General features: G+C 62.7%; 3 protein-coding genes across 3 annotated transcripts; 1 reads left to right on the plus strand and 2 right to left on the minus strand.

The window, feature by feature from the left end:
* Positions 1 to 181: 181 nt before the first annotated feature.
* Positions 182 to 10,561, minus strand: NPR1 (natriuretic peptide receptor 1; the record flags this gene model as incomplete). Its single annotated transcript, XM_079547666.1, has 21 exons — positions 182 to 244; positions 1,085 to 1,176; positions 1,248 to 1,346; positions 2,861 to 3,035; positions 3,129 to 3,321; positions 3,623 to 3,769; positions 3,845 to 4,013; positions 5,128 to 5,283; positions 5,359 to 5,518; positions 5,612 to 5,683; positions 5,811 to 5,915; positions 5,986 to 6,063; positions 6,134 to 6,208; positions 6,315 to 6,435; positions 6,509 to 6,593; positions 6,667 to 6,802; positions 6,892 to 6,983; positions 7,703 to 7,838; positions 8,529 to 8,642; positions 8,939 to 9,141; positions 9,880 to 10,561. 21 exons carry the CDS (start codon positions 10,559 to 10,561, stop codon positions 182 to 184), a joined length of 3,153 nt encoding a protein of 1,050 aa, XP_079403792.1.
* A 1,872-nt stretch (positions 10,562 to 12,433) lies between these two features.
* ILF2 (interleukin enhancer binding factor 2) lies at positions 12,434 to 15,044 on the plus strand. The gene is made up of 12 exons (XM_079547547.1): positions 12,434 to 12,538; positions 12,643 to 12,720; positions 12,860 to 12,962; positions 13,039 to 13,104; positions 13,214 to 13,330; positions 13,418 to 13,496; positions 13,626 to 13,713; positions 13,856 to 13,917; positions 14,176 to 14,290; positions 14,365 to 14,455; positions 14,669 to 14,838; positions 14,915 to 15,044. Exons 1-11 carry the CDS (start codon positions 12,440 to 12,442, stop codon positions 14,827 to 14,829), a joined length of 1,059 nt encoding a protein of 352 aa, XP_079403673.1. The 5' UTR covers positions 12,434 to 12,439; the 3' UTR covers positions 14,830 to 14,838; positions 14,915 to 15,044.
* A 443-nt stretch (positions 15,045 to 15,487) lies between these two features.
* SNAPIN (SNAP associated protein) lies at positions 15,488 to 16,252 on the minus strand (the record flags this gene model as incomplete). The annotated part of the gene is made up of 4 exons (XM_079547575.1): positions 15,488 to 15,592; positions 15,685 to 15,803; positions 15,898 to 15,944; positions 16,143 to 16,252. The coding sequence occupies 4 exons, from the start codon at positions 16,250 to 16,252 to the stop codon at positions 15,488 to 15,490; spliced, it is 381 nt and encodes a 126-aa protein (XP_079403701.1).
* Between the last annotated feature and the right edge of the window lie 753 nt (positions 16,253 to 17,005).

The following is a 17,005-nucleotide window of genomic DNA, read 5'->3' on the forward strand; positions in this document are numbered from 1 at the left end:
GGGGGGGGAAACCGACCCGCACCGGGACACGGGGCCGCCCCGTCCCGCTCCTCCGCTCACCATCGCGGTCGGTGCCGGGCTCAGCCCCCCCCCCCCCCCCCCACGTTCCCCCCTCCCTGGTGCGGTGGGGTTCGTCCCCCGTATGGCCCCAGCCGGGGGGCTCCGGGTATCGGGGGGGGGCTCAGCCCCGCGTGCTGCTCCCGCGCTCCCCCAGCAGCCAGTAGGTCCGGACCTTGCCCTTACCCTATGGGGTGGGGAGGGGGACAGGGAGCTCCGTTACCCCAATGGGGTTGGGGGACTTCGAGGGCTCTGGACAGAGGGTGGGGGGGTGCCTGTGCCCCATTGGGATCGGGGTGAAAGAGGGGGGATTTAGGGGGGTACCCTACTGGGATGAGAGTGCAGTGGGTTCCCGTTGGGGTCCAGGAGCACCCATGGCCCAGTGGGATTGGGGTACTGAGAATGGCCACTGTTCTGTTGGGATAAGGGTCCAAAGGGTTCCCACTGCCCCACTGGGATTGGGGTTAGGGTCGGGGTCCAAAGGTTTCCCATTGCCCCATTGGGATCAGGACCCATGGGTTCCCATTGCCCCATTGGGATCAGGATTAGGGTCAGGGTTCAAAGGGTTCCCATTGCCCCACTGGCATCGGGGCCCAAATGGTTCCCATTGCCCCATTGGGATCGGGGTTAGGGTCAGAGTCCAAAGGGTTCCTATTGCCCCACTGGGATCAGGACCCACAGGTTCCCATTGCCCCATTGGGATCGGGGTTAGGGTTGGGGTCCAAAGGATTCCCATTGCCCCATTGGGATCAGGATCCATGGGTTCCCACTGCACCAATGGGATTGAGGCCCAAATGGTTCCCATTGCCCCATTGGCATCAAGGTTAGGGTCAGGGTCCAAAGGGTTCCTATTGCCCCACTGGGATCAGGACCCACGGGTTCCCATTGCCCCATTGGATGGAAGCATAGGGGGTGCCTGTGGCCCCACGGCGTTTGGGGTACAGAGGGAACCCATCGCCCGTTGGATGGGACCCACGCTGGGGGTCGCTGGGACCCCGCTGGGTGGCTCGGGGCTGCGGCTGCTCACCTTCATCTCCACATCACCCCGCAGCTCCAATTCGAAGCAGCCGAACTCTTCCAGCACCGCTTTGGTCACCGCCGAGATGTGGATCTTCAAGGCTGGATGGGGACCGGCCCCATCAGCACCCATGGGTGCCCCCCCGACCCCCATCTGACCCCCACACCCTCACCTTCGCCGTTGGACTCCATGCGTGAGGCCGTGTTCACAGTGTCCCCAAAGAGGCAGTACCGGGGCATCTTCAGGCCCACCACACCGGCACACACGGGCCCTGCGTGGCCTCCCGTGAGCCCCCAGCCCCCCTTTCCCCCCCACTCACCCACGTTGCCCAAATCTCTACCCTTATCCCCTCTGACCCCGCATGGATGCCGTGTTCCCATCCTCTCTGACCAATGTGGGTAGCCATTTCCCCAGCCCGACCCGTTGACCCGTTTGGATGCCGGGTCTCCATCCCAACCCCAGTCACCCACATGGGTGCCATGTCCCCATCCCCACCCAAACATCCCCTACAGATGCCACATCCCCACCCCAGTGTCCCCATCCCAATCCCAACGGTCCCGTCCCAACGTCCCCATCCCCACACCAGCATCCCCTACCGATGCCACATCCCCATCCCAACATCCCCATCCCAATATTCCCATCCCCATCCAAACACCCCCCATGGATGCCACATCCCCATCCCCACCCCAAATCCCCATCCCCACCCCAACATCCCCTACAGATGCCACATCCCCATCCCAACATCCCCATCCCCACCCCAATGTCCTCATCCCCATCCCAACATCCCCATCCCAACATCCCCACCCCAACATCCCCATCCCAACATCCCCATCCCCTCCCCAACATCCTCTACAGATGCCACATCCCCATCCCAACATCCCCATCCCAACGTCCCCATCCCAACGTCCCCATCCCAATGTCCCCATCCCAATGTTCCCATCCCCATCCCAACGTCCCCACCCCCAACATCCCCATCCCAACATCCCCATCCCAATGTTCCCATCCCCATCCCAACGTCCCCACCCCCAACATCCCCATCCCAACATCCCCATCCCAACATCCCCATCCCAATGTCCCCATCCCTATCCCAACATCCCCATCCCAACATCCCTCCCCCCAACATCCCTACCCCCAACATCCCCATCCCAATGTCCCCATCCCTATCCCAACATCCCCACCCCCAACATCCCCATCCCAACATCCCCATCCCAATATCCCCATCCCAACATCCCCACCCCCAACATCCCCACCCCCAACATCCCCATCCCAACATCCCCATCCCAACATCCCCATCCCAACGTCCCCATCCCAACGTCCCCATCCCAATGTCCCCATCCCAATGTCCCCATCCCCATCCCAATGTCCCCATCTCCATCCCAACATCCCCATCCCAACATCCCCATCCCAACATCCCCATCCCAATGTCCCCATCCCCATCCCAATGTCCCCATCCCCATCCCAACATCCCCATCCCAACATCCCCATCCCAATGTCCCCATCCCCATCCCAATGTCCCCATCCCCATCCCAACATCCCCATCCCAACATCCCTACCCCCAACATCCCCACCCCCAACATCCTCACCCCAACATCCCCATCCCAACATCCCAATCCCAACATTCCCATCCCAACCTCCCCATCCCAACCTCCCCATCCCCACCCCAACATCCCCACCCCCAACATCCCCATCCCAACATCCCCATCCCCATCCCAACACCCTCCTACAGATGCCACATCCCCACCCCACCCCGACGCCCCCTACGGTCAACACATCCGCCCCGCTGACCCGTGTGGATGCCGATGCGCAGCCGGAGCTGCTGCTGCGGCCGATGGCGGATGCGGAAGGACCGGACGGCATCCAGCAACGCCAGCGCCATGCGAGCCACCTCGCGCGCGTGCAGCTTCCCGTTGCGCACCGGCAGCCCCGACACCACCATGTAAGCGTCCCCGATGGTCTCCACCTGGAGGGACATCGCCGGCGGGATGCGACGCGAGGTCACCACCATCCCACGGCGGGGGAGGCGGACGACGACGGCGAGACCCCTGGTCCGCACCTTGTAGACGTCGAAGTTGTCGATGATGGCGTCGAAGCAGGTGTAGAGGTCGTTGAGCAGCGTCACCACCTGCATCGGGGTGCTCTCGGCCGACAGCGCCGTGAAGCCCACGATGTCGCTGAAGTAGATGGTGACGCTGTCGAACGCCTCCGCCTGCACCGTCTCCCCGCGCTTCAGCTGCTCCGCCACCGAGCTGGGGACGCGGGGAGGTGGGTGAGGGGGGACGCGACCCCCCTCTCGATGTCCCCGACCCCACATCACGCTGTGCTCGCCGTCGCTGGGAGACCCAGCGTTGGGTCGGGCATCCTTTGGGCGCCCCAAGCTGTAGGGGGATCCTTGGGATTCGCAGTCCCTCTGATCACCCCACCCCCATCGGGGGGTTCCCTGGGTCTCCCAGCCCCTCCGATCAGCTCCGGCCATGCAGAGCACACCCAGCAGGGGGGAGGAAGGGGATGCTGGCTTTGGGGTGGGGGTTATGGGGGTTGGGGGCTCACTGGGGCAGGATTTGGTAGAGCAGAGCCTCAGCCTTGCGCTTCTCCTCCAGGTAGGCCTGGGTGCGCTCCTCCACCAGCTCCTCCAGGTTGTTGGCGTACTGCTCCATGCGCGACAGCAGGTTGTCCAGGATGTTGCTGCTGCTCTCCCTGCAGCACAGGGGTCAGTGGTTGCGTGGGGACGTTTGGGGGCTCCTCCTGTGGGGCGGTGGGAGGTGGAGGCACCTGTTGAACTTGCGGAGCTGGACCTTGATCTGGTTGAAGTCGGGGCGCTCCAGGACGTCCTCGGCCCAGCAGTGCTGCATGAGCTGGCCCAGCTCCTCCATGTGGCACCCCACGTTGGCCGAGGGGCGGAAGCTGGGGCGCTCGCCACTCTTCACCCGCTCGATGATCTCTGCAGGGTTGAGCACCCATCAATAACCCCGAAAACTTGTTGGGTCCAACAACCCGACAAGTCCAAGAACCCAACAGCGGCTCCAACAATAAACCCCAACAACAGATCCATGAATCCAACAGCCTTCCAAGAACCCAACAATAGGTTTAAGAATCCAAGAGTGCATCTAAGAACCCAACAATAGGTTTAAGAGCCAACAGCCCTTCCAAGAACCCAATACCCCCTCCAAGAACCCAACAATAGGTTTAAGAACCTAACAGCCCTTCCAAGAACCCAACAGCTCCTCCAAAAACCCAACAATAGGTTTAAGGACCCAACAGCCCATCCAAGAACCCAACAGCCCTTCCAAGAACCCAGTAGCCAATCCATGAGCCCAACAGTGAGTCCAAGAACCCAACAGCCCATCCAAGAACACAACAATAGGTTTAAGGACCCGACAGCCCTTCCAAGAACCCAACAATAGGTTTAAGAGCCCAACAGCCCCTCCAAGAACACAACAATAGGTTTAAGAACCCAACAGCCCCTCCAAGAACCCAACAGCCCCTCCAAGAACCCAAGAGCCCCTCCAAGAACCCAAAGCCCCTCCAAGAACCCAACAGCCCCTCCAAGAACCCAACAGCCCATCCAAGAACCCAACAGCCCCTCCAAGAACCCAAGAGCCCCTCCAAGAACCCAAAGCCCCTCCAAGAACCCAAGAACCCATCCAAGAACCCAACAGCCCCTCCAAGAACCCAACAGCCCATCCAAGAACCCAACAGCCCCTCCAAGAACCCAAGAGCCCCTCCAAGAACCCAAGAACCCATCCAAGAACCCAACAGCCCCTCCAAGAACCCAAGAGCCCCTCCAAGAACCCAACAGCCCTTCCAAGAACCCAACAGCCCCTCCAAGAACCCAACAGCCCTTCCAAGAACCCAACAGCCCTTCCAAGAACCCAACAGCCCCTCCAAGAACCCAACAGCCCCTCCAAGAACCCAAGAGCCCCTCCAAGAACCCAACAGCTCCTCCAAGAACCCAAGAGCCCTTCCAAGAACCCAACAGCCCCTCCAAGAACCCACCTCTGGGTCAAAGCCCCCAGCCCAGCACGTCCCAGCCGACGCCCCCCCCTCCCTCTCACCTTTGGGGCTCAGGTCCATTCCCTCCACGTAGAAGACGCCGTTGCGCAGCGCGATCTCTTGCAGGATGATGCCGAAGCTGTACACATCACCCTTCTGCGTGCCGCGGGCCGGCGGCACCTCCATACGCAGCAGCTCCGGCGCCGTCCACAGCTTCTCTGCGGCACCAGGACGGGGTCAGCCGGGCAGGGACGTCGGGGACGGAGCGCGGGGCTCAGCGGGACGGGGCTCACTGGCAAAGAGCGCGTGGGAATCGTCGCCGTCTGGGGCCACGCGGAAGCTCTCCAGCCCGTAGTCGGTGATCTTCAGCACGAAGCGGCTGTCCACCACGCAGTTGGAGGACTTGAGGTTGCCGTGGGACGTGATGACGCCGTTGTGCAGGAACTGCATCCCCTGGTAGGGTGAGGGGGGAAAGGGGGCTTGGACACGGTGTCCCCCCTACCCTCCAAATGGGAATGGGGCTCCCTGCTGGAAGCGGCTCGTTACCTTAACGATGTCAAGAGTGAGGGAGTAGCGGAACATCCAGTCCAGAGTGATGCTCTCGTTCTCCAGGATGTCCTGGGGACGCAGGGAGGGCACAGCGCTGTCCCCAAACCCCAGGCGGCACCAGGGGCCACCAAGCCCCCAACGCAGGGTGGGCTGTGCGCAATGGGTCCCCCCTGGGGGCGCAGGGACCCCCCGGCACCTGCAGGCTCCCACGCGGGCAGTACTCGGTCAGGATGCAGATGTTTGGGGGATCGGTGCAGGCGCCGATGAAGCGCGTCAGGTGTTCGTTTTGGACGTCTCGCATCTGAGGGGCGGCAAAAGCGTGGGGTTCTGCCCCACCGCGGGGACCCCCAGCCCTCCCCAGCCCCACTTACGTGCTTCAGCTCAAACAGGACCTTGCGCGTCAGCTCGATCCGCTTGCGGTTCAGGTGCTTGACGGCCACCAGGTTGCCCTGGGGGACAGGTGGGGTGGTGGGCGCCCATTGGGGTGGGGGTCCCGGCCCCGTTCCCGTGTCCCCATACCTTGTAATACGCCGTCTTGGCGTAGACCTGGAACTGCCCCTCTGCCGTCATCAGCGAGCCGTAGTTGGAGCCCCTCTGCGGGGGGGGGAAAGGACGTGGGATGAGCTCAACCCTACCCCATCCCCATCCCACCCCGTCCCACCCCCACCCCAGGGGATGTGGGGCTGCAGCAGACGCCCACCAGGGACAGGGTGAGCTTGCTGCCGGCGCTGCGCAGGTGCTTCTCCATGCTGCTCATCTGCAGGTCCTCCCAGCGCACGCGCCACAACTCGGCCGCCAGCTCCTTCTCCAGCTGCAGCTTCCTGCACCCAACCGCGGGGTGAGACCCCCCCAAGGGTCCCCCCCTCGCCCCCCTGCCCCCTCCCCACGTCCCACCTGTAGATGAAGAAGGAGATGACGGTGATGGCCAGCAGGACGAGGCTGAGCGCCAGCGACAGCACCTCCAATGTGCTCAGGTTGGCTGTAGGGTGAGAGGGGGGTGGTGAGGGGCTGCGGGCCCCCCCGGGTCGTGTCCCCCCCCATCCACCGCTCACCTTTCCGGCACTGTGGGTCACTGTGGTCGAAGCCACAGGGGGGGACGTCGGAGGGGACGGCGTTCCCTGGCCAATGGATGTCGCGTCCCGGCACCATATGGAGCTCCTTGGTGGTGCCGTTGTAGTTGGCCACGATCTGGGTGGGATGGAAGGGGGCAGGGAAAGGGGGGCTTCAGAACATCCCCGTGGGGCTGTGGGGTTTCCCCATCCCAGTGCAGCTCCCACCTGGAAGTCCCCGCTCGTGGGGTCCATGTCCCATAGCGTGTAGTCGCTCTCCCGGTCCCCGTTCTCATCGATCCTCAGGAACCCGGTGACGCCTGGGGATGAATGAGGGGCTCGGGGGGGGGCCAGGGACCCCAGAATGGGGAGGAGTGTGCTGGTGGGGGCAGCGGCTCTGTTGCCCTGTGGGGGCTGCACAGCCTCGTCCTGCTTAGTCTGACCCCAAAACACCCAACTGGGAGTGGGGCTGTGGGGTGGCAGTAAGTCCTGTGGGATGAGGAGGGGATGGGATGGGATGGGATGGGATGGGATGGGATGGGATGGGGATGGGATGGGATGGGATGGGGGTGGGATGAGATGGGATCGGATGGGATGGGATGGGATGGGGGTGGGATGGGGGTGGGGGTGGGGATGGGGATGGGATGGGATGGGATGGGATGGGGGTGGGATGGGGTGGGGATGGGGTGGGGATGGGGTGGGGATGGGGTGGGGATGGGATGGGGGTGGGATGGGGGTGGGATGGGGGTGGGGATGGGGGTGGGATGGGATGGGGGTGGGATGGGGTGGGGATGGGGTGGGGATGGGATGGGGGTGGGATGGGGGTGGGATGGGATGAGGGTGGGATGGGATGGGATGGGATGGGATGGGGATGGGGATGGGGATGGGGATGGGGATGGGATGAGGGTGGGATGGGATGGGGATGGGGATGGGGATGGGATGGGATGGGGATAGGATGGGATGGGGATGGGATGGGAATGGGATGGGATGGGGATGGGGGTGGGGATGGGTTGGGGATGGGAATGGGATGGACACCCACCATAGAAGGTGCGGTTCCACATCTGCTGGGTGATGGCGGAGGCGTTGGTGACGGAGCCGCCGCGCTGCAGGGTCTCATTGACGGCGTGAGCGTAGAGCAAAACCCCGTCGTGGAAGGCGGCCGCGATGAAGTTCATCTGAGGGCACAGAGCGGGGTGGGAACGGCGTCCCCTCATCCCCAAGAGCCCCACATCTCCGTGTGCCACCACCCCCAGCAGCCTGGCTCCGTCCTGCGTCCCATCCCAGCAGCCCCAGCTCCATCCCATGTCCCCACATCCCGATGTCCCCATCCCCATCCCACATCCCCTCACCCCAATGTCTCCAGCTCCACCCCGTGTCCCCTCATCCCAATATTCCCATCTCTATCTCCTATCCTCAGTGTCCCCAGCTCCATCCCATGTCCCCACATCCCAATGTCCCCACCTCCACCCCGTGTCCTCAGTGTCCCCATCCCCATCCCACGTCCCCTCACCCCAATGTCCCCAGCTCCACCCCGTGTCCTCAGTGTCCCCATCCAGATCCCACATCCCCTCACCCCAAAGTCCCCAGCTCCATCCCCTATCATCAGGGTCCCTCACCCCAATGTCCCCATCCCCATCCCACGTCCCCTCACCTCAGTGTCCCCAGCTCCACCCCGTGTCCCCTCATCCCAATATTCCCATCTCTATCTCCCGTCCTCAGTGTCCCCAGCTCCATCCCATGTCCCCACATCCCAATGTCCCCACCTCCACCCCGTGTCCTCAGTGTCCCCATCCCCATCCCACGTCCCCTCACCCCAATGTCCCCAGCTCCACCCCGTGTCCCCGCCCCCCGTCCCCGCTCCTCACCAGTCCGTCCCTCATGGTGAAGTTGAAGTGGGTCAGCGCCTCCTCCTTCAGCCGCGCTACGAAGGGTCGGTACTCGGGGTTCTCGGGCTCTTTGTAGGTGATGATGGTGACGGCCTGGGGGGGGGGGGGACGACGGGACACGGGGGGGGGCTGGCAGCGGGTACGGCCCGCGGAGGGTCCCCGAGCCCCGGGCAGGGCTGGCTTTGTGCCGCCCTTATTAATAGCAGCAGGCACCGCTGGGACCTGGGGAAATGAATGTCGCTTCCTTCCTCCAACAGAGCTGCCAGCAGTGAGCAGGGGGTGGGCAGGGGAGGGCCGGGGGGGGGGAGGATTTACACGTGGGTGCGCGCCCGGGGCCGCTTCACCCTTGGGGGCGCGCCGAGATTTGGGGATGGGGCTCCGCCGCCCACCTGGAAGGCCTCCCGGGCGCTGTCATCGTGGCGGTCCCCTCGCTTCCAGGGCCGTTGGGGGTCGGGGAATCGCCCCCCTCCCTGCAGGCTGGCTCCGAAGATGTCGATGTAAAAGAAGGCGAAATCTCCTCGCGTCAGCCCTTCTCGCCACGCCTGCAGCATCAGCTCCCGCAACGTGTCCGGAGCGCAGCACACGTACACCACTGCGGGGCGGTGGGTCACGGCGCGGCCACCCCCGGAGTGCGAGCCCAATGGGGGCGGTGAAACCCCCCCCCCTCCCGACCCCCCTCCCCACATTACCAGTAACGGGAAAACCTCATAACCCCCTTTACAAACTCGCGGCGCTGCACCCCGCCCGATGTGCGCTACACCCCGGTGGGTACCGGAGGGGGACACCGAGGGGTCGCTGCCCTGCTGCCCCCCCCCCCCCCCCCCTCGGGGGCCCGGCCCGACGTTTCCTGTTTTCCCGACACCGTTTCCTCCTCCCGGATCGGCGCCCGCGATCCCGACGGTGCCCCCCCCCCCTCCCCCGGGTCCACCGGGTGCGGACGGGCAGCACCGCAGCCCCGATGCCGCCGTTCCGGGGATGGGGAAAGTGGGGTGGGGGGCATTCGGACGGCTCCGGGCTGCGGGATCGCGCGGGGGGTGCGCGCGGGAGTCCTACGCGTGCCGGACCGTCCCCAGCGCTGTGCGGGTGCGCATACGGGCGTGCAGCCGTGCGGATCGGATCGGTGCGCACCTGTTTGCAGCTCTGCACGGCCTGAGCCCCGCACTGAACCCCGCACATCGGCTCTCACCCGCACACACCTGTGCGCTCCGGCTCTCCCCTTCGGGCGGCCGCTCCGAACCGCGCACCGCCCCGCGCACCCCCGGCTGGGAGCACCGCACCACCGCGAAGCTCCGCGCCCCCGCCGCACCGCCCCTCAGCGCCCCGCACTCACCGCGCCCTTTCTGCCGGATCTCTTGGATGATGAAGGAGTAATTCCCGCGGTGGCGGAACACCACGTCGAGGACCGTCATGTTGCGCAGCGTCGGCAGCTGCACGTAGAGCCCTTCGGCCGCGAAGAAGCACGGCCGGTCGTCCACCCTCTCGTCCCAGTAGACGAGCAGCGCCCGCCGCGCCCACCCGTAGCGCCGGTGCAGCCGCACTCCCAGCTCGCCCAGTTTGCGGTGGCTCGGCCCCACGCGCGTCGTCAGCGCGAACTGCTCGCGTTTGTCGTCGAAGCCGTGCGCCTCGGCCCCCGCCGTCACCAGCGGCAGCCCCCAATGGCTCGTGAAACGCGCGACCGGCGCGGCCGCGTACACGCAGCCCGGCCCCACGAAGGCTGCGGGGTGGTGGGCGAGTCGCAGATCCACGGCGGCGAGCGGCGCTGCCATCTCGGAGCACAAACCGTGCCGGTCCTCGCTGCTGCCGAACACCCAGCGCAGCGCGTGGCCGGGCAGGAGATCCCCACGCGCGTTCACGGCGGCGGCCGCCAGGCGCACGGCGGGTCCCACGCGCGGCCAAGCCCACGGGTAGGAGAGATTCCGCTCGGGCAGCACCACCGCCAGCGTCAGCGCGGCCCCGCGGGCCCCGCACAGCGCCCCGCACAGCAGCAGCGCCCCGCACAGCACCGCCGGCATCGCCGCGAGTGGCCCCGTCCCCGCGCCCGGCCCGTCCTTCCCCGGCCGCGACGGAGGGCTGCGCCCATTGCCGCCTTAACCCCTTCGTGCCCGCCCGCCGCCAACCCCGCCCCACGCGTGTCCGTGTGTGTGCGCGCCCACGGGGCGGGGGGGGGATCCCGCGCGGGGCGGCGCGGTTGGGACCCGCGTGGGGCTGAGAGCCGACGGAGCCCGCGCTGGGATCGCCCCGCGCCGCCCCCTCCCGACCCGCCGGAGCGGTGACCCCACGCGAGGCGCCCACCGCCGGTCCGCCCCGCGATGGAGTCGGTGCCGCCCTCGGAGCGGCACTGCGCAGCGTTGGATGCGACGGCGGTAATTAAATTACTTAATTAAAGCCCTAATGAAAAAAAAATAGAAGGCGAGAGGGAAAAGGTTTGGGCTAGCAGAGGATGGTTTCGATCCATCGACCTCTGGGTTATGGGCCCAGCACGCTTCCGCTGCGCCACTCTGCTGCTTGTTAACACCTTTTCACCGCTGTATATGAAAGTACTTCACGCCCGCCTCTCAGCTGCGCATGCGCACCGCCCTCCTCTCTCCATTCACAAGCGCTGGACTCCCTCCAGAGGTCGCCGTAATCCCGGCGCATGCGCCCAACTGCGCACCCACTCGTCCCTCCCTCCTTTCCCGCAGCTATTAATGATTGGCCTCTTAAAACCCGTCGCCGTAGATTGACGGCTAGCCAAACCAATGGCCTTCGGCAGACGCTCACCATTGGCCATCTTCGCGGGGGCCGGCAGCCAATGGGCGCGCGACTTGTTGCGGGGTGCGGGAGCGCAGCCCGGCGGTGTCTGAGCGGCGGTCATTGTTCGTCGCGGCGCAGCGATGAGGTGCGGAGCTTCGGGGGGCAGCGGGGCTCGGCGCCGCGCCGCCACTCGTTTAACGTTCTCCTTCCTTTCTCTTCCGCAGGGGCGACCGAGGCAGAGGCCGTGGCGGACGCTTTGGTTCCAGGGGAGGCCCTGGCAGTGGGCGAGTCCCGCTTCTGCTCCGGGGGGTCCCAGCGCAGGCCTAGGGGTGGGGGGAGGGGGGGGGCGGCAGGGCCGGGCTGCAGCGTAGCGCAGGGCCGGGGGGCTGAGAGCCGCTCCCGTTCCCGCTTCCGCTCCCTTTGGGCCGCTCCCGCTCGGCACAGCGGGGAATGAAGCGCTTTTTTCTCTCCCCTTTAGGTTCCGGCCCTTTGTGCCGCACATCCCCTTTGATTTCTATGTCGTGAGTAAACCGCGTCCAACCGAGCTGTTCGCAGGCTGGGTTTCCCTCGTTGTCGGGCGGGAGCTCCGGCAGTGCGGCCGGAAAGCCCTGAGAAGGGCTCAGAACCGAACCGGACGCGGAGCCGCACCCCGGAGGCGGTGCGTGTGGGCCGGGATTCGGTCAGCGCCGCGTCGGACCTCCCCGATCGGGCTGGGGGCGATTCCCGCTCCTTCCAGGAGGAAATCAGTTTATTTTCCCCGTGCCTTGCAGGCAGAACGACTTCCCCCACTCAGCCCCGGGGCTGTGAATTGCTGTCATAGCGACCGAAACGCTCCCCAGCGTCCAGAGCAAACAAAGCCGTGGTTGTTTTGTTTGGCAGTTAACAAACACCCGTTGCTGGGGGTCAGATTCGCTCTGCGTGGTGCTGTTTAATCCTTTGGCACAGAATCAGCCCAGGGGAATTGCAGCCGTTCCCCTGCGCTCCTTCTGCAGGACAGCAGGCAGCTCTCGGCGCTCCTTGAGCCTAACATAAAAACAGAAGGGCCAAACAGAGCAGCACGGTTGGGGATAGGAAAGAAACGAATGCTGGGCATGGAAAACAAAGCCGAAATCCGCGTGTTGTGTCAGTTCTGACGTCTGATCCCGTTGCAGTGTGAGATGGCTTTCCCTCGGGTGAAGCCTGCAGCTGATGAGAGCGCGTTCAGCGAAGCCTTGCTGAAAAGGAACCAGGATTTGGCACCGACTGCTGCAGAACAGGTTGCGTGCGGGGGGTTCTGCTCAGCCTCCTCAGCTGGATGCTGCTGCAGGCTGTGGGATGACTGACCCATGCTGCCTCTCCCCCGCCTGCGATTCCTTTCCAGGCTTCTATCCTTTCTCTGGTGACCAAAATTAACAACGTGATCGATAACCTCATTGTAGCGCCGGGCACTTTTGAGGTGGTGAGTCGAAGCTGTTCATCGCGCTCTGCGAGGAGACGTTGGAGGGGATGCTGATCCTCCCTGCCAACCCTCCTCTGCAGCACACGGCCCTGCTTTCGGCCGCTCCTTTCGCTCATTCTCCTTTTATTCTTTCCATCAGCAAATCGAGGAGGTTCGCCAGGTCGGCTCCTACAAGAAGGGCACCATGACGACGGGGCACAACGTGGCCGATCTGGTTGTCATCCTGAAAATCTTACCCACCTGTGAGTACTGTCAGCTCCTGGGCCGCTGTGGGACGGCAGCGCTTGGATCCTCTTCTGACTTTCTGCCGCTCCCCAGTGGAAGCTGTGGCAGCCTTGGGAAACAAAGTAGTGGAAAGCCTGAGAGCGCAGGACCCCAGCGAAGGTACGCAGCTCCTGATGCGCCAGCAGAGCCCAGGCACAGAGCTGAGGACGTTCCTGGGCACTGGGAATCTTTCCCAGCCTCTCTGTAAGGAAATCCGTTCTCTCTCCAGTCCTCACCATGCTGACCAACGAAACTGGCTTTGAGATCAGCTCAGCCGACGCGACGGTGAAGATCCTCATCACCACGGTGCCGCCCAACCTCCGCAAGCTGGACCCTGAGCTGCACTGTGAGGGGGCTCTGCTGGCTCTGCCCCACGTCTGCCTGCCTGCATCTGCTCTGCTTATAAAACGGGCTTTTCTGCTGCTTCTTTCAGTGGACATCAAAGTGCTGCAGAGCGCCCTGGCCGCCATCAGACATGCTCGGTGGTTTGAAGAGAACGCTTCTCAGTCCACGTGAGTTTGGCCTGCGGTTCCCAGAGCCCAAAATCATCTTTACGGAGGGTGGGGGGAGAGCGAGCTCCCGTTCTGGCTGCAGGAACAGGCAGGATGCGTTATGGACTCTCCTCCCATCACCTCCTCCAGGGTGAAGGTCTTAATCCGGCTGCTGAAGGACCTGAGGATTCGATTCCCTGGCTTTGAGCCCCTCACCCCCTGGATTCTGGATTTGCTGGTGAGGATGAATGCTGATGTTGTGCCAGATGTGCTCAGGGTTGTTTCTCTGAGTGCCTGCACGGCTCCTTGTAGCCCCCACGGTGGGATTTGCGATGCCTGTGCTTCGCTCTCATCTTCACATCCCCTTCCCATCCACTCAGGGGCACTACGCCGTGATGAACAACCCCACCAGGCAGCCCCTGGCTCTCAACATCGCCTACAGGTCCGTGTCCAGTTGATTCTCTGCTGTGAACCCCCCGTTCCCACCTCCGTTTTGAACACGCCAAATAAAAGCACTGCTGTCTCTGAGCTTCGCAGACCTGATGCCAAGCAGCTCCTAGGCTGTGCTCAGTGCTCGACTTCTTCCCCAGCGCATCAGAAGCTGCTTTGTGCCCGAGTGCCTCCTGTTGTGCAGCCCGGCTGCTGCCGTTGCTGTGCTGGGAATGGTTTCGTTCCTAACATGAAAGATTTCATCCTGCAGGCGCTGCCTTCAGATCCTGGCTGCTGGGCTCTTCCTTCCCGGATCCGTCGGTATCACCGATCCCTGTGAGAGTGGCAACTTCAGGGTGCACACGGTCATGACTCTGGAGCAGCAGGTGAGCCACCTCCTCTGCAGAGGGGAGAAGGGACTCAGATCCTTCCCTGCTGTGACTCCGTCCTCGTCCTGCAGGACATGGTGTGCTACACGGCGCAGACGCTGGTCCGGATCCTCTCTCATGGAGGCTACAGGAAGATCCTGGGCCAGGAGGGCGATGCCAGCTGTAAGCAGGATTTGGGGTTGGGAACGGTTCCTCCGTGCTGTTAGGAGGCCGAGCGGCGGCGCTGCTCTGGGAAGCAGCCGGTCGCTCGCAGGGGCGGCTTCCAGCCGGTGGCAGCCGCTCAGCTGCAGGGACGAGTCGGTGGCTGTGTTTCCCCCTGCTGGCGCATCCCGGGAATGGAGCTTTGAGCTGCGTGCTCAGCTCTCCTTCCTGCAGATCTGGCTTCCGAGATGTCCACGTGGGACGGAGTGATAGTGACACCTTCGGAGAAAGCTTACGAGAAACCTCCAGAGAAGAAAGAAGGAGAAGAGGAAGAAGAAAACCAGGAAGAACCCGCTGCGGGCGAGGAGGAGGAAAGCATGGAGACCCAGGAGTGATTTGCCCAGGTAATGCCTGAGAGGAGGGAGCAGGAAGAGGCTGGGCAGAGCTCTGCCTCCCACAGCCCCTGCTCTGCCCCTGCAGCGCAGCTCAGCACCACCGGCTGCTCCTGGAGGAAGCACTCGAAGAACTGAGCAGAGGAACGAAATCAACCCCAGCAAACACACCCAACCGATGCCGTCTCTGTCCCTTGTATTTGTTTTTATAGGTCGACATTAAAGTATTCTCCCTTTTGAGTGAGTTCTGTCTGTTTTGGGAGAGAAAATGCACGCTACAGAAAGGGGTTAAAGCTCCGGTACCTGGAAGGGAGTCTTAATCTTGACAAGCTCTACCTGGGGGTGATGAATTCCCCTTCTGTTTGTGCTGGCTCTGCTTCCACTGAGGCACACCCTGTAAGGCCGTGTCTGTGACACACACTGCCTCGCCATTCCGTAAGCAACACGCAGTCCCTTTTATTACAGTGCCTACAAGCCTAAAAACACAACAGAGTCCCCCAGTTCCTTATGCTGCAGCTGAAGCACCGCGGGCTGCAGGGCTCCCCTCCTGTGCTGCCAACACGGGGCTCCCAGCTTTGCAAGGCACCTCCCCGCTCAGAGCTTCTGCTCCATCCCAGCTCCCAGGGGTGGCTGTGGGTCCTGCTGGGTGCTGCAGTGGGGCTCACTTGCTGGGCAGACCCTGGGGGTATCCGCCTGCTGCCTCCAGCATCGCCCTCCTGCGCATCGTCTCCTTGGCCACGCTGTGGTTCAGCCGCCGCAGCCTCTCCTGGAGTGGCAGAACAGCAGCCGTGAGCACAAAGCGATGGCAATTCCTCTTTCCTCCCCCCCCAAAACCACAACGGAGCCCCAACATCTGACCTGGGCGTTTTGTAGGATGTTGTTCACCAGCACCACCCTGCGCCGGGCGTTCAGCAGCTTCTTCACATAGGGATCGAGATCCAGAGCCACTTTCTGATCCTCATTGATTCGGCACAGCTCTGCGGGACGGCACGCAGTGGCCACGGGGCGCCGCAGCCCCGACGGCAGCCGGACGATCCCCCCCAGCACGGCAGCCGACCCCCCACCCCTCACCTGTCGCCAGGCTGTCGATGTGCTCCCGCAGCTCCACTTGGCTCTCCCTGCAAGCAGCGCTGAGTCGGTGACGAAGCCCCGCAGCCCCCGCGCACCCCCGACGCGATCCCCGTTATCCCCTATGAGAGCCCCTCGTCCCCAAGTCACCCCAAACGCAAACGGGCGCAGCCGCCCCTCCCCCGTCCCGGCCCGCACACCGCCCTGCAGGCCCAAACCGCGGCCCACCGCCCCGCACGGCCCCGCACCTGACCGCATGCACGTGCCCGTCCAGCTGCCGCACGGCGGGCCGCAGGAACTGCAGCAGCCCCTCAGCGAACAGCTCCCGCGCCGCCGGACCGCCGCTCCCCGCCGCCATCTTAGCGTCACCGGAAGTGATGACGGAGCACTTCCGGTCAGCGCGCAAAGGGCTGCTGGGAAATGGAGTCCGCGATGCGCCGAGCGCCGCCATGAAGCGCCGCCTCAAATCCGCCGCAACTCCGCTTTTTTCGGGTAATTTTTTTTTTTTTTTTTTTAACTTTTTTTCCTTTATTTTTTAAAACTTTTTTTAACTTCATTTTTTTTACATCTTTTTTTTTTTATTTTTTTTTTAAAACTTCATTTCTGTACTTTTTATTTTTTACTTTTTAACTATTTTTAAACTTTTTTTTTACTCCATTTTTCCACTCCTTTCTCCCCCCTTTTTTACTTCTTTCTATTTCCCCTTTATTTTCACCTTACTTTTTTCACCTTAATTTTTTTCTTTACTTTCCTTTTTTTCTTTTTCCTTTCCCCCCCTTTATTTCTTCCTTTTTTTTTCTCCTTATTTTCTTCCCTTTCCACTTTATTTTCCTTCTTTTTTTCTCCTTTTTTTAAATTTTTTTTCCATTTTTTTCTTTTTTTTCCATTTTCCCCATTTTTTCCCCCACTTTTTTCCCCCACACTTTCCCCATTTTTTTTTTCATTTTCCCCACTCCTTTTTTTTTTCACATTCCCCCCATTTCTTTTCCATTTTCCCCACCTTTTTTCCCCATCTTTTTTTACATCTCCCCATTTCTTTTACAACCCCCCCACTTTTTTTTCCCACCCCCCCCTTTAATTACATCCCCCAACCTTTCTTTACATCTCCCCA

Source organism: Tetrao urogallus, assembly GCF_951394365.1.
Source record: "Tetrao urogallus genome assembly, chromosome: 28".
NCBI classification, from domain to species: domain Eukaryota; kingdom Metazoa; phylum Chordata; class Aves; order Galliformes; family Phasianidae; genus Tetrao; species Tetrao urogallus.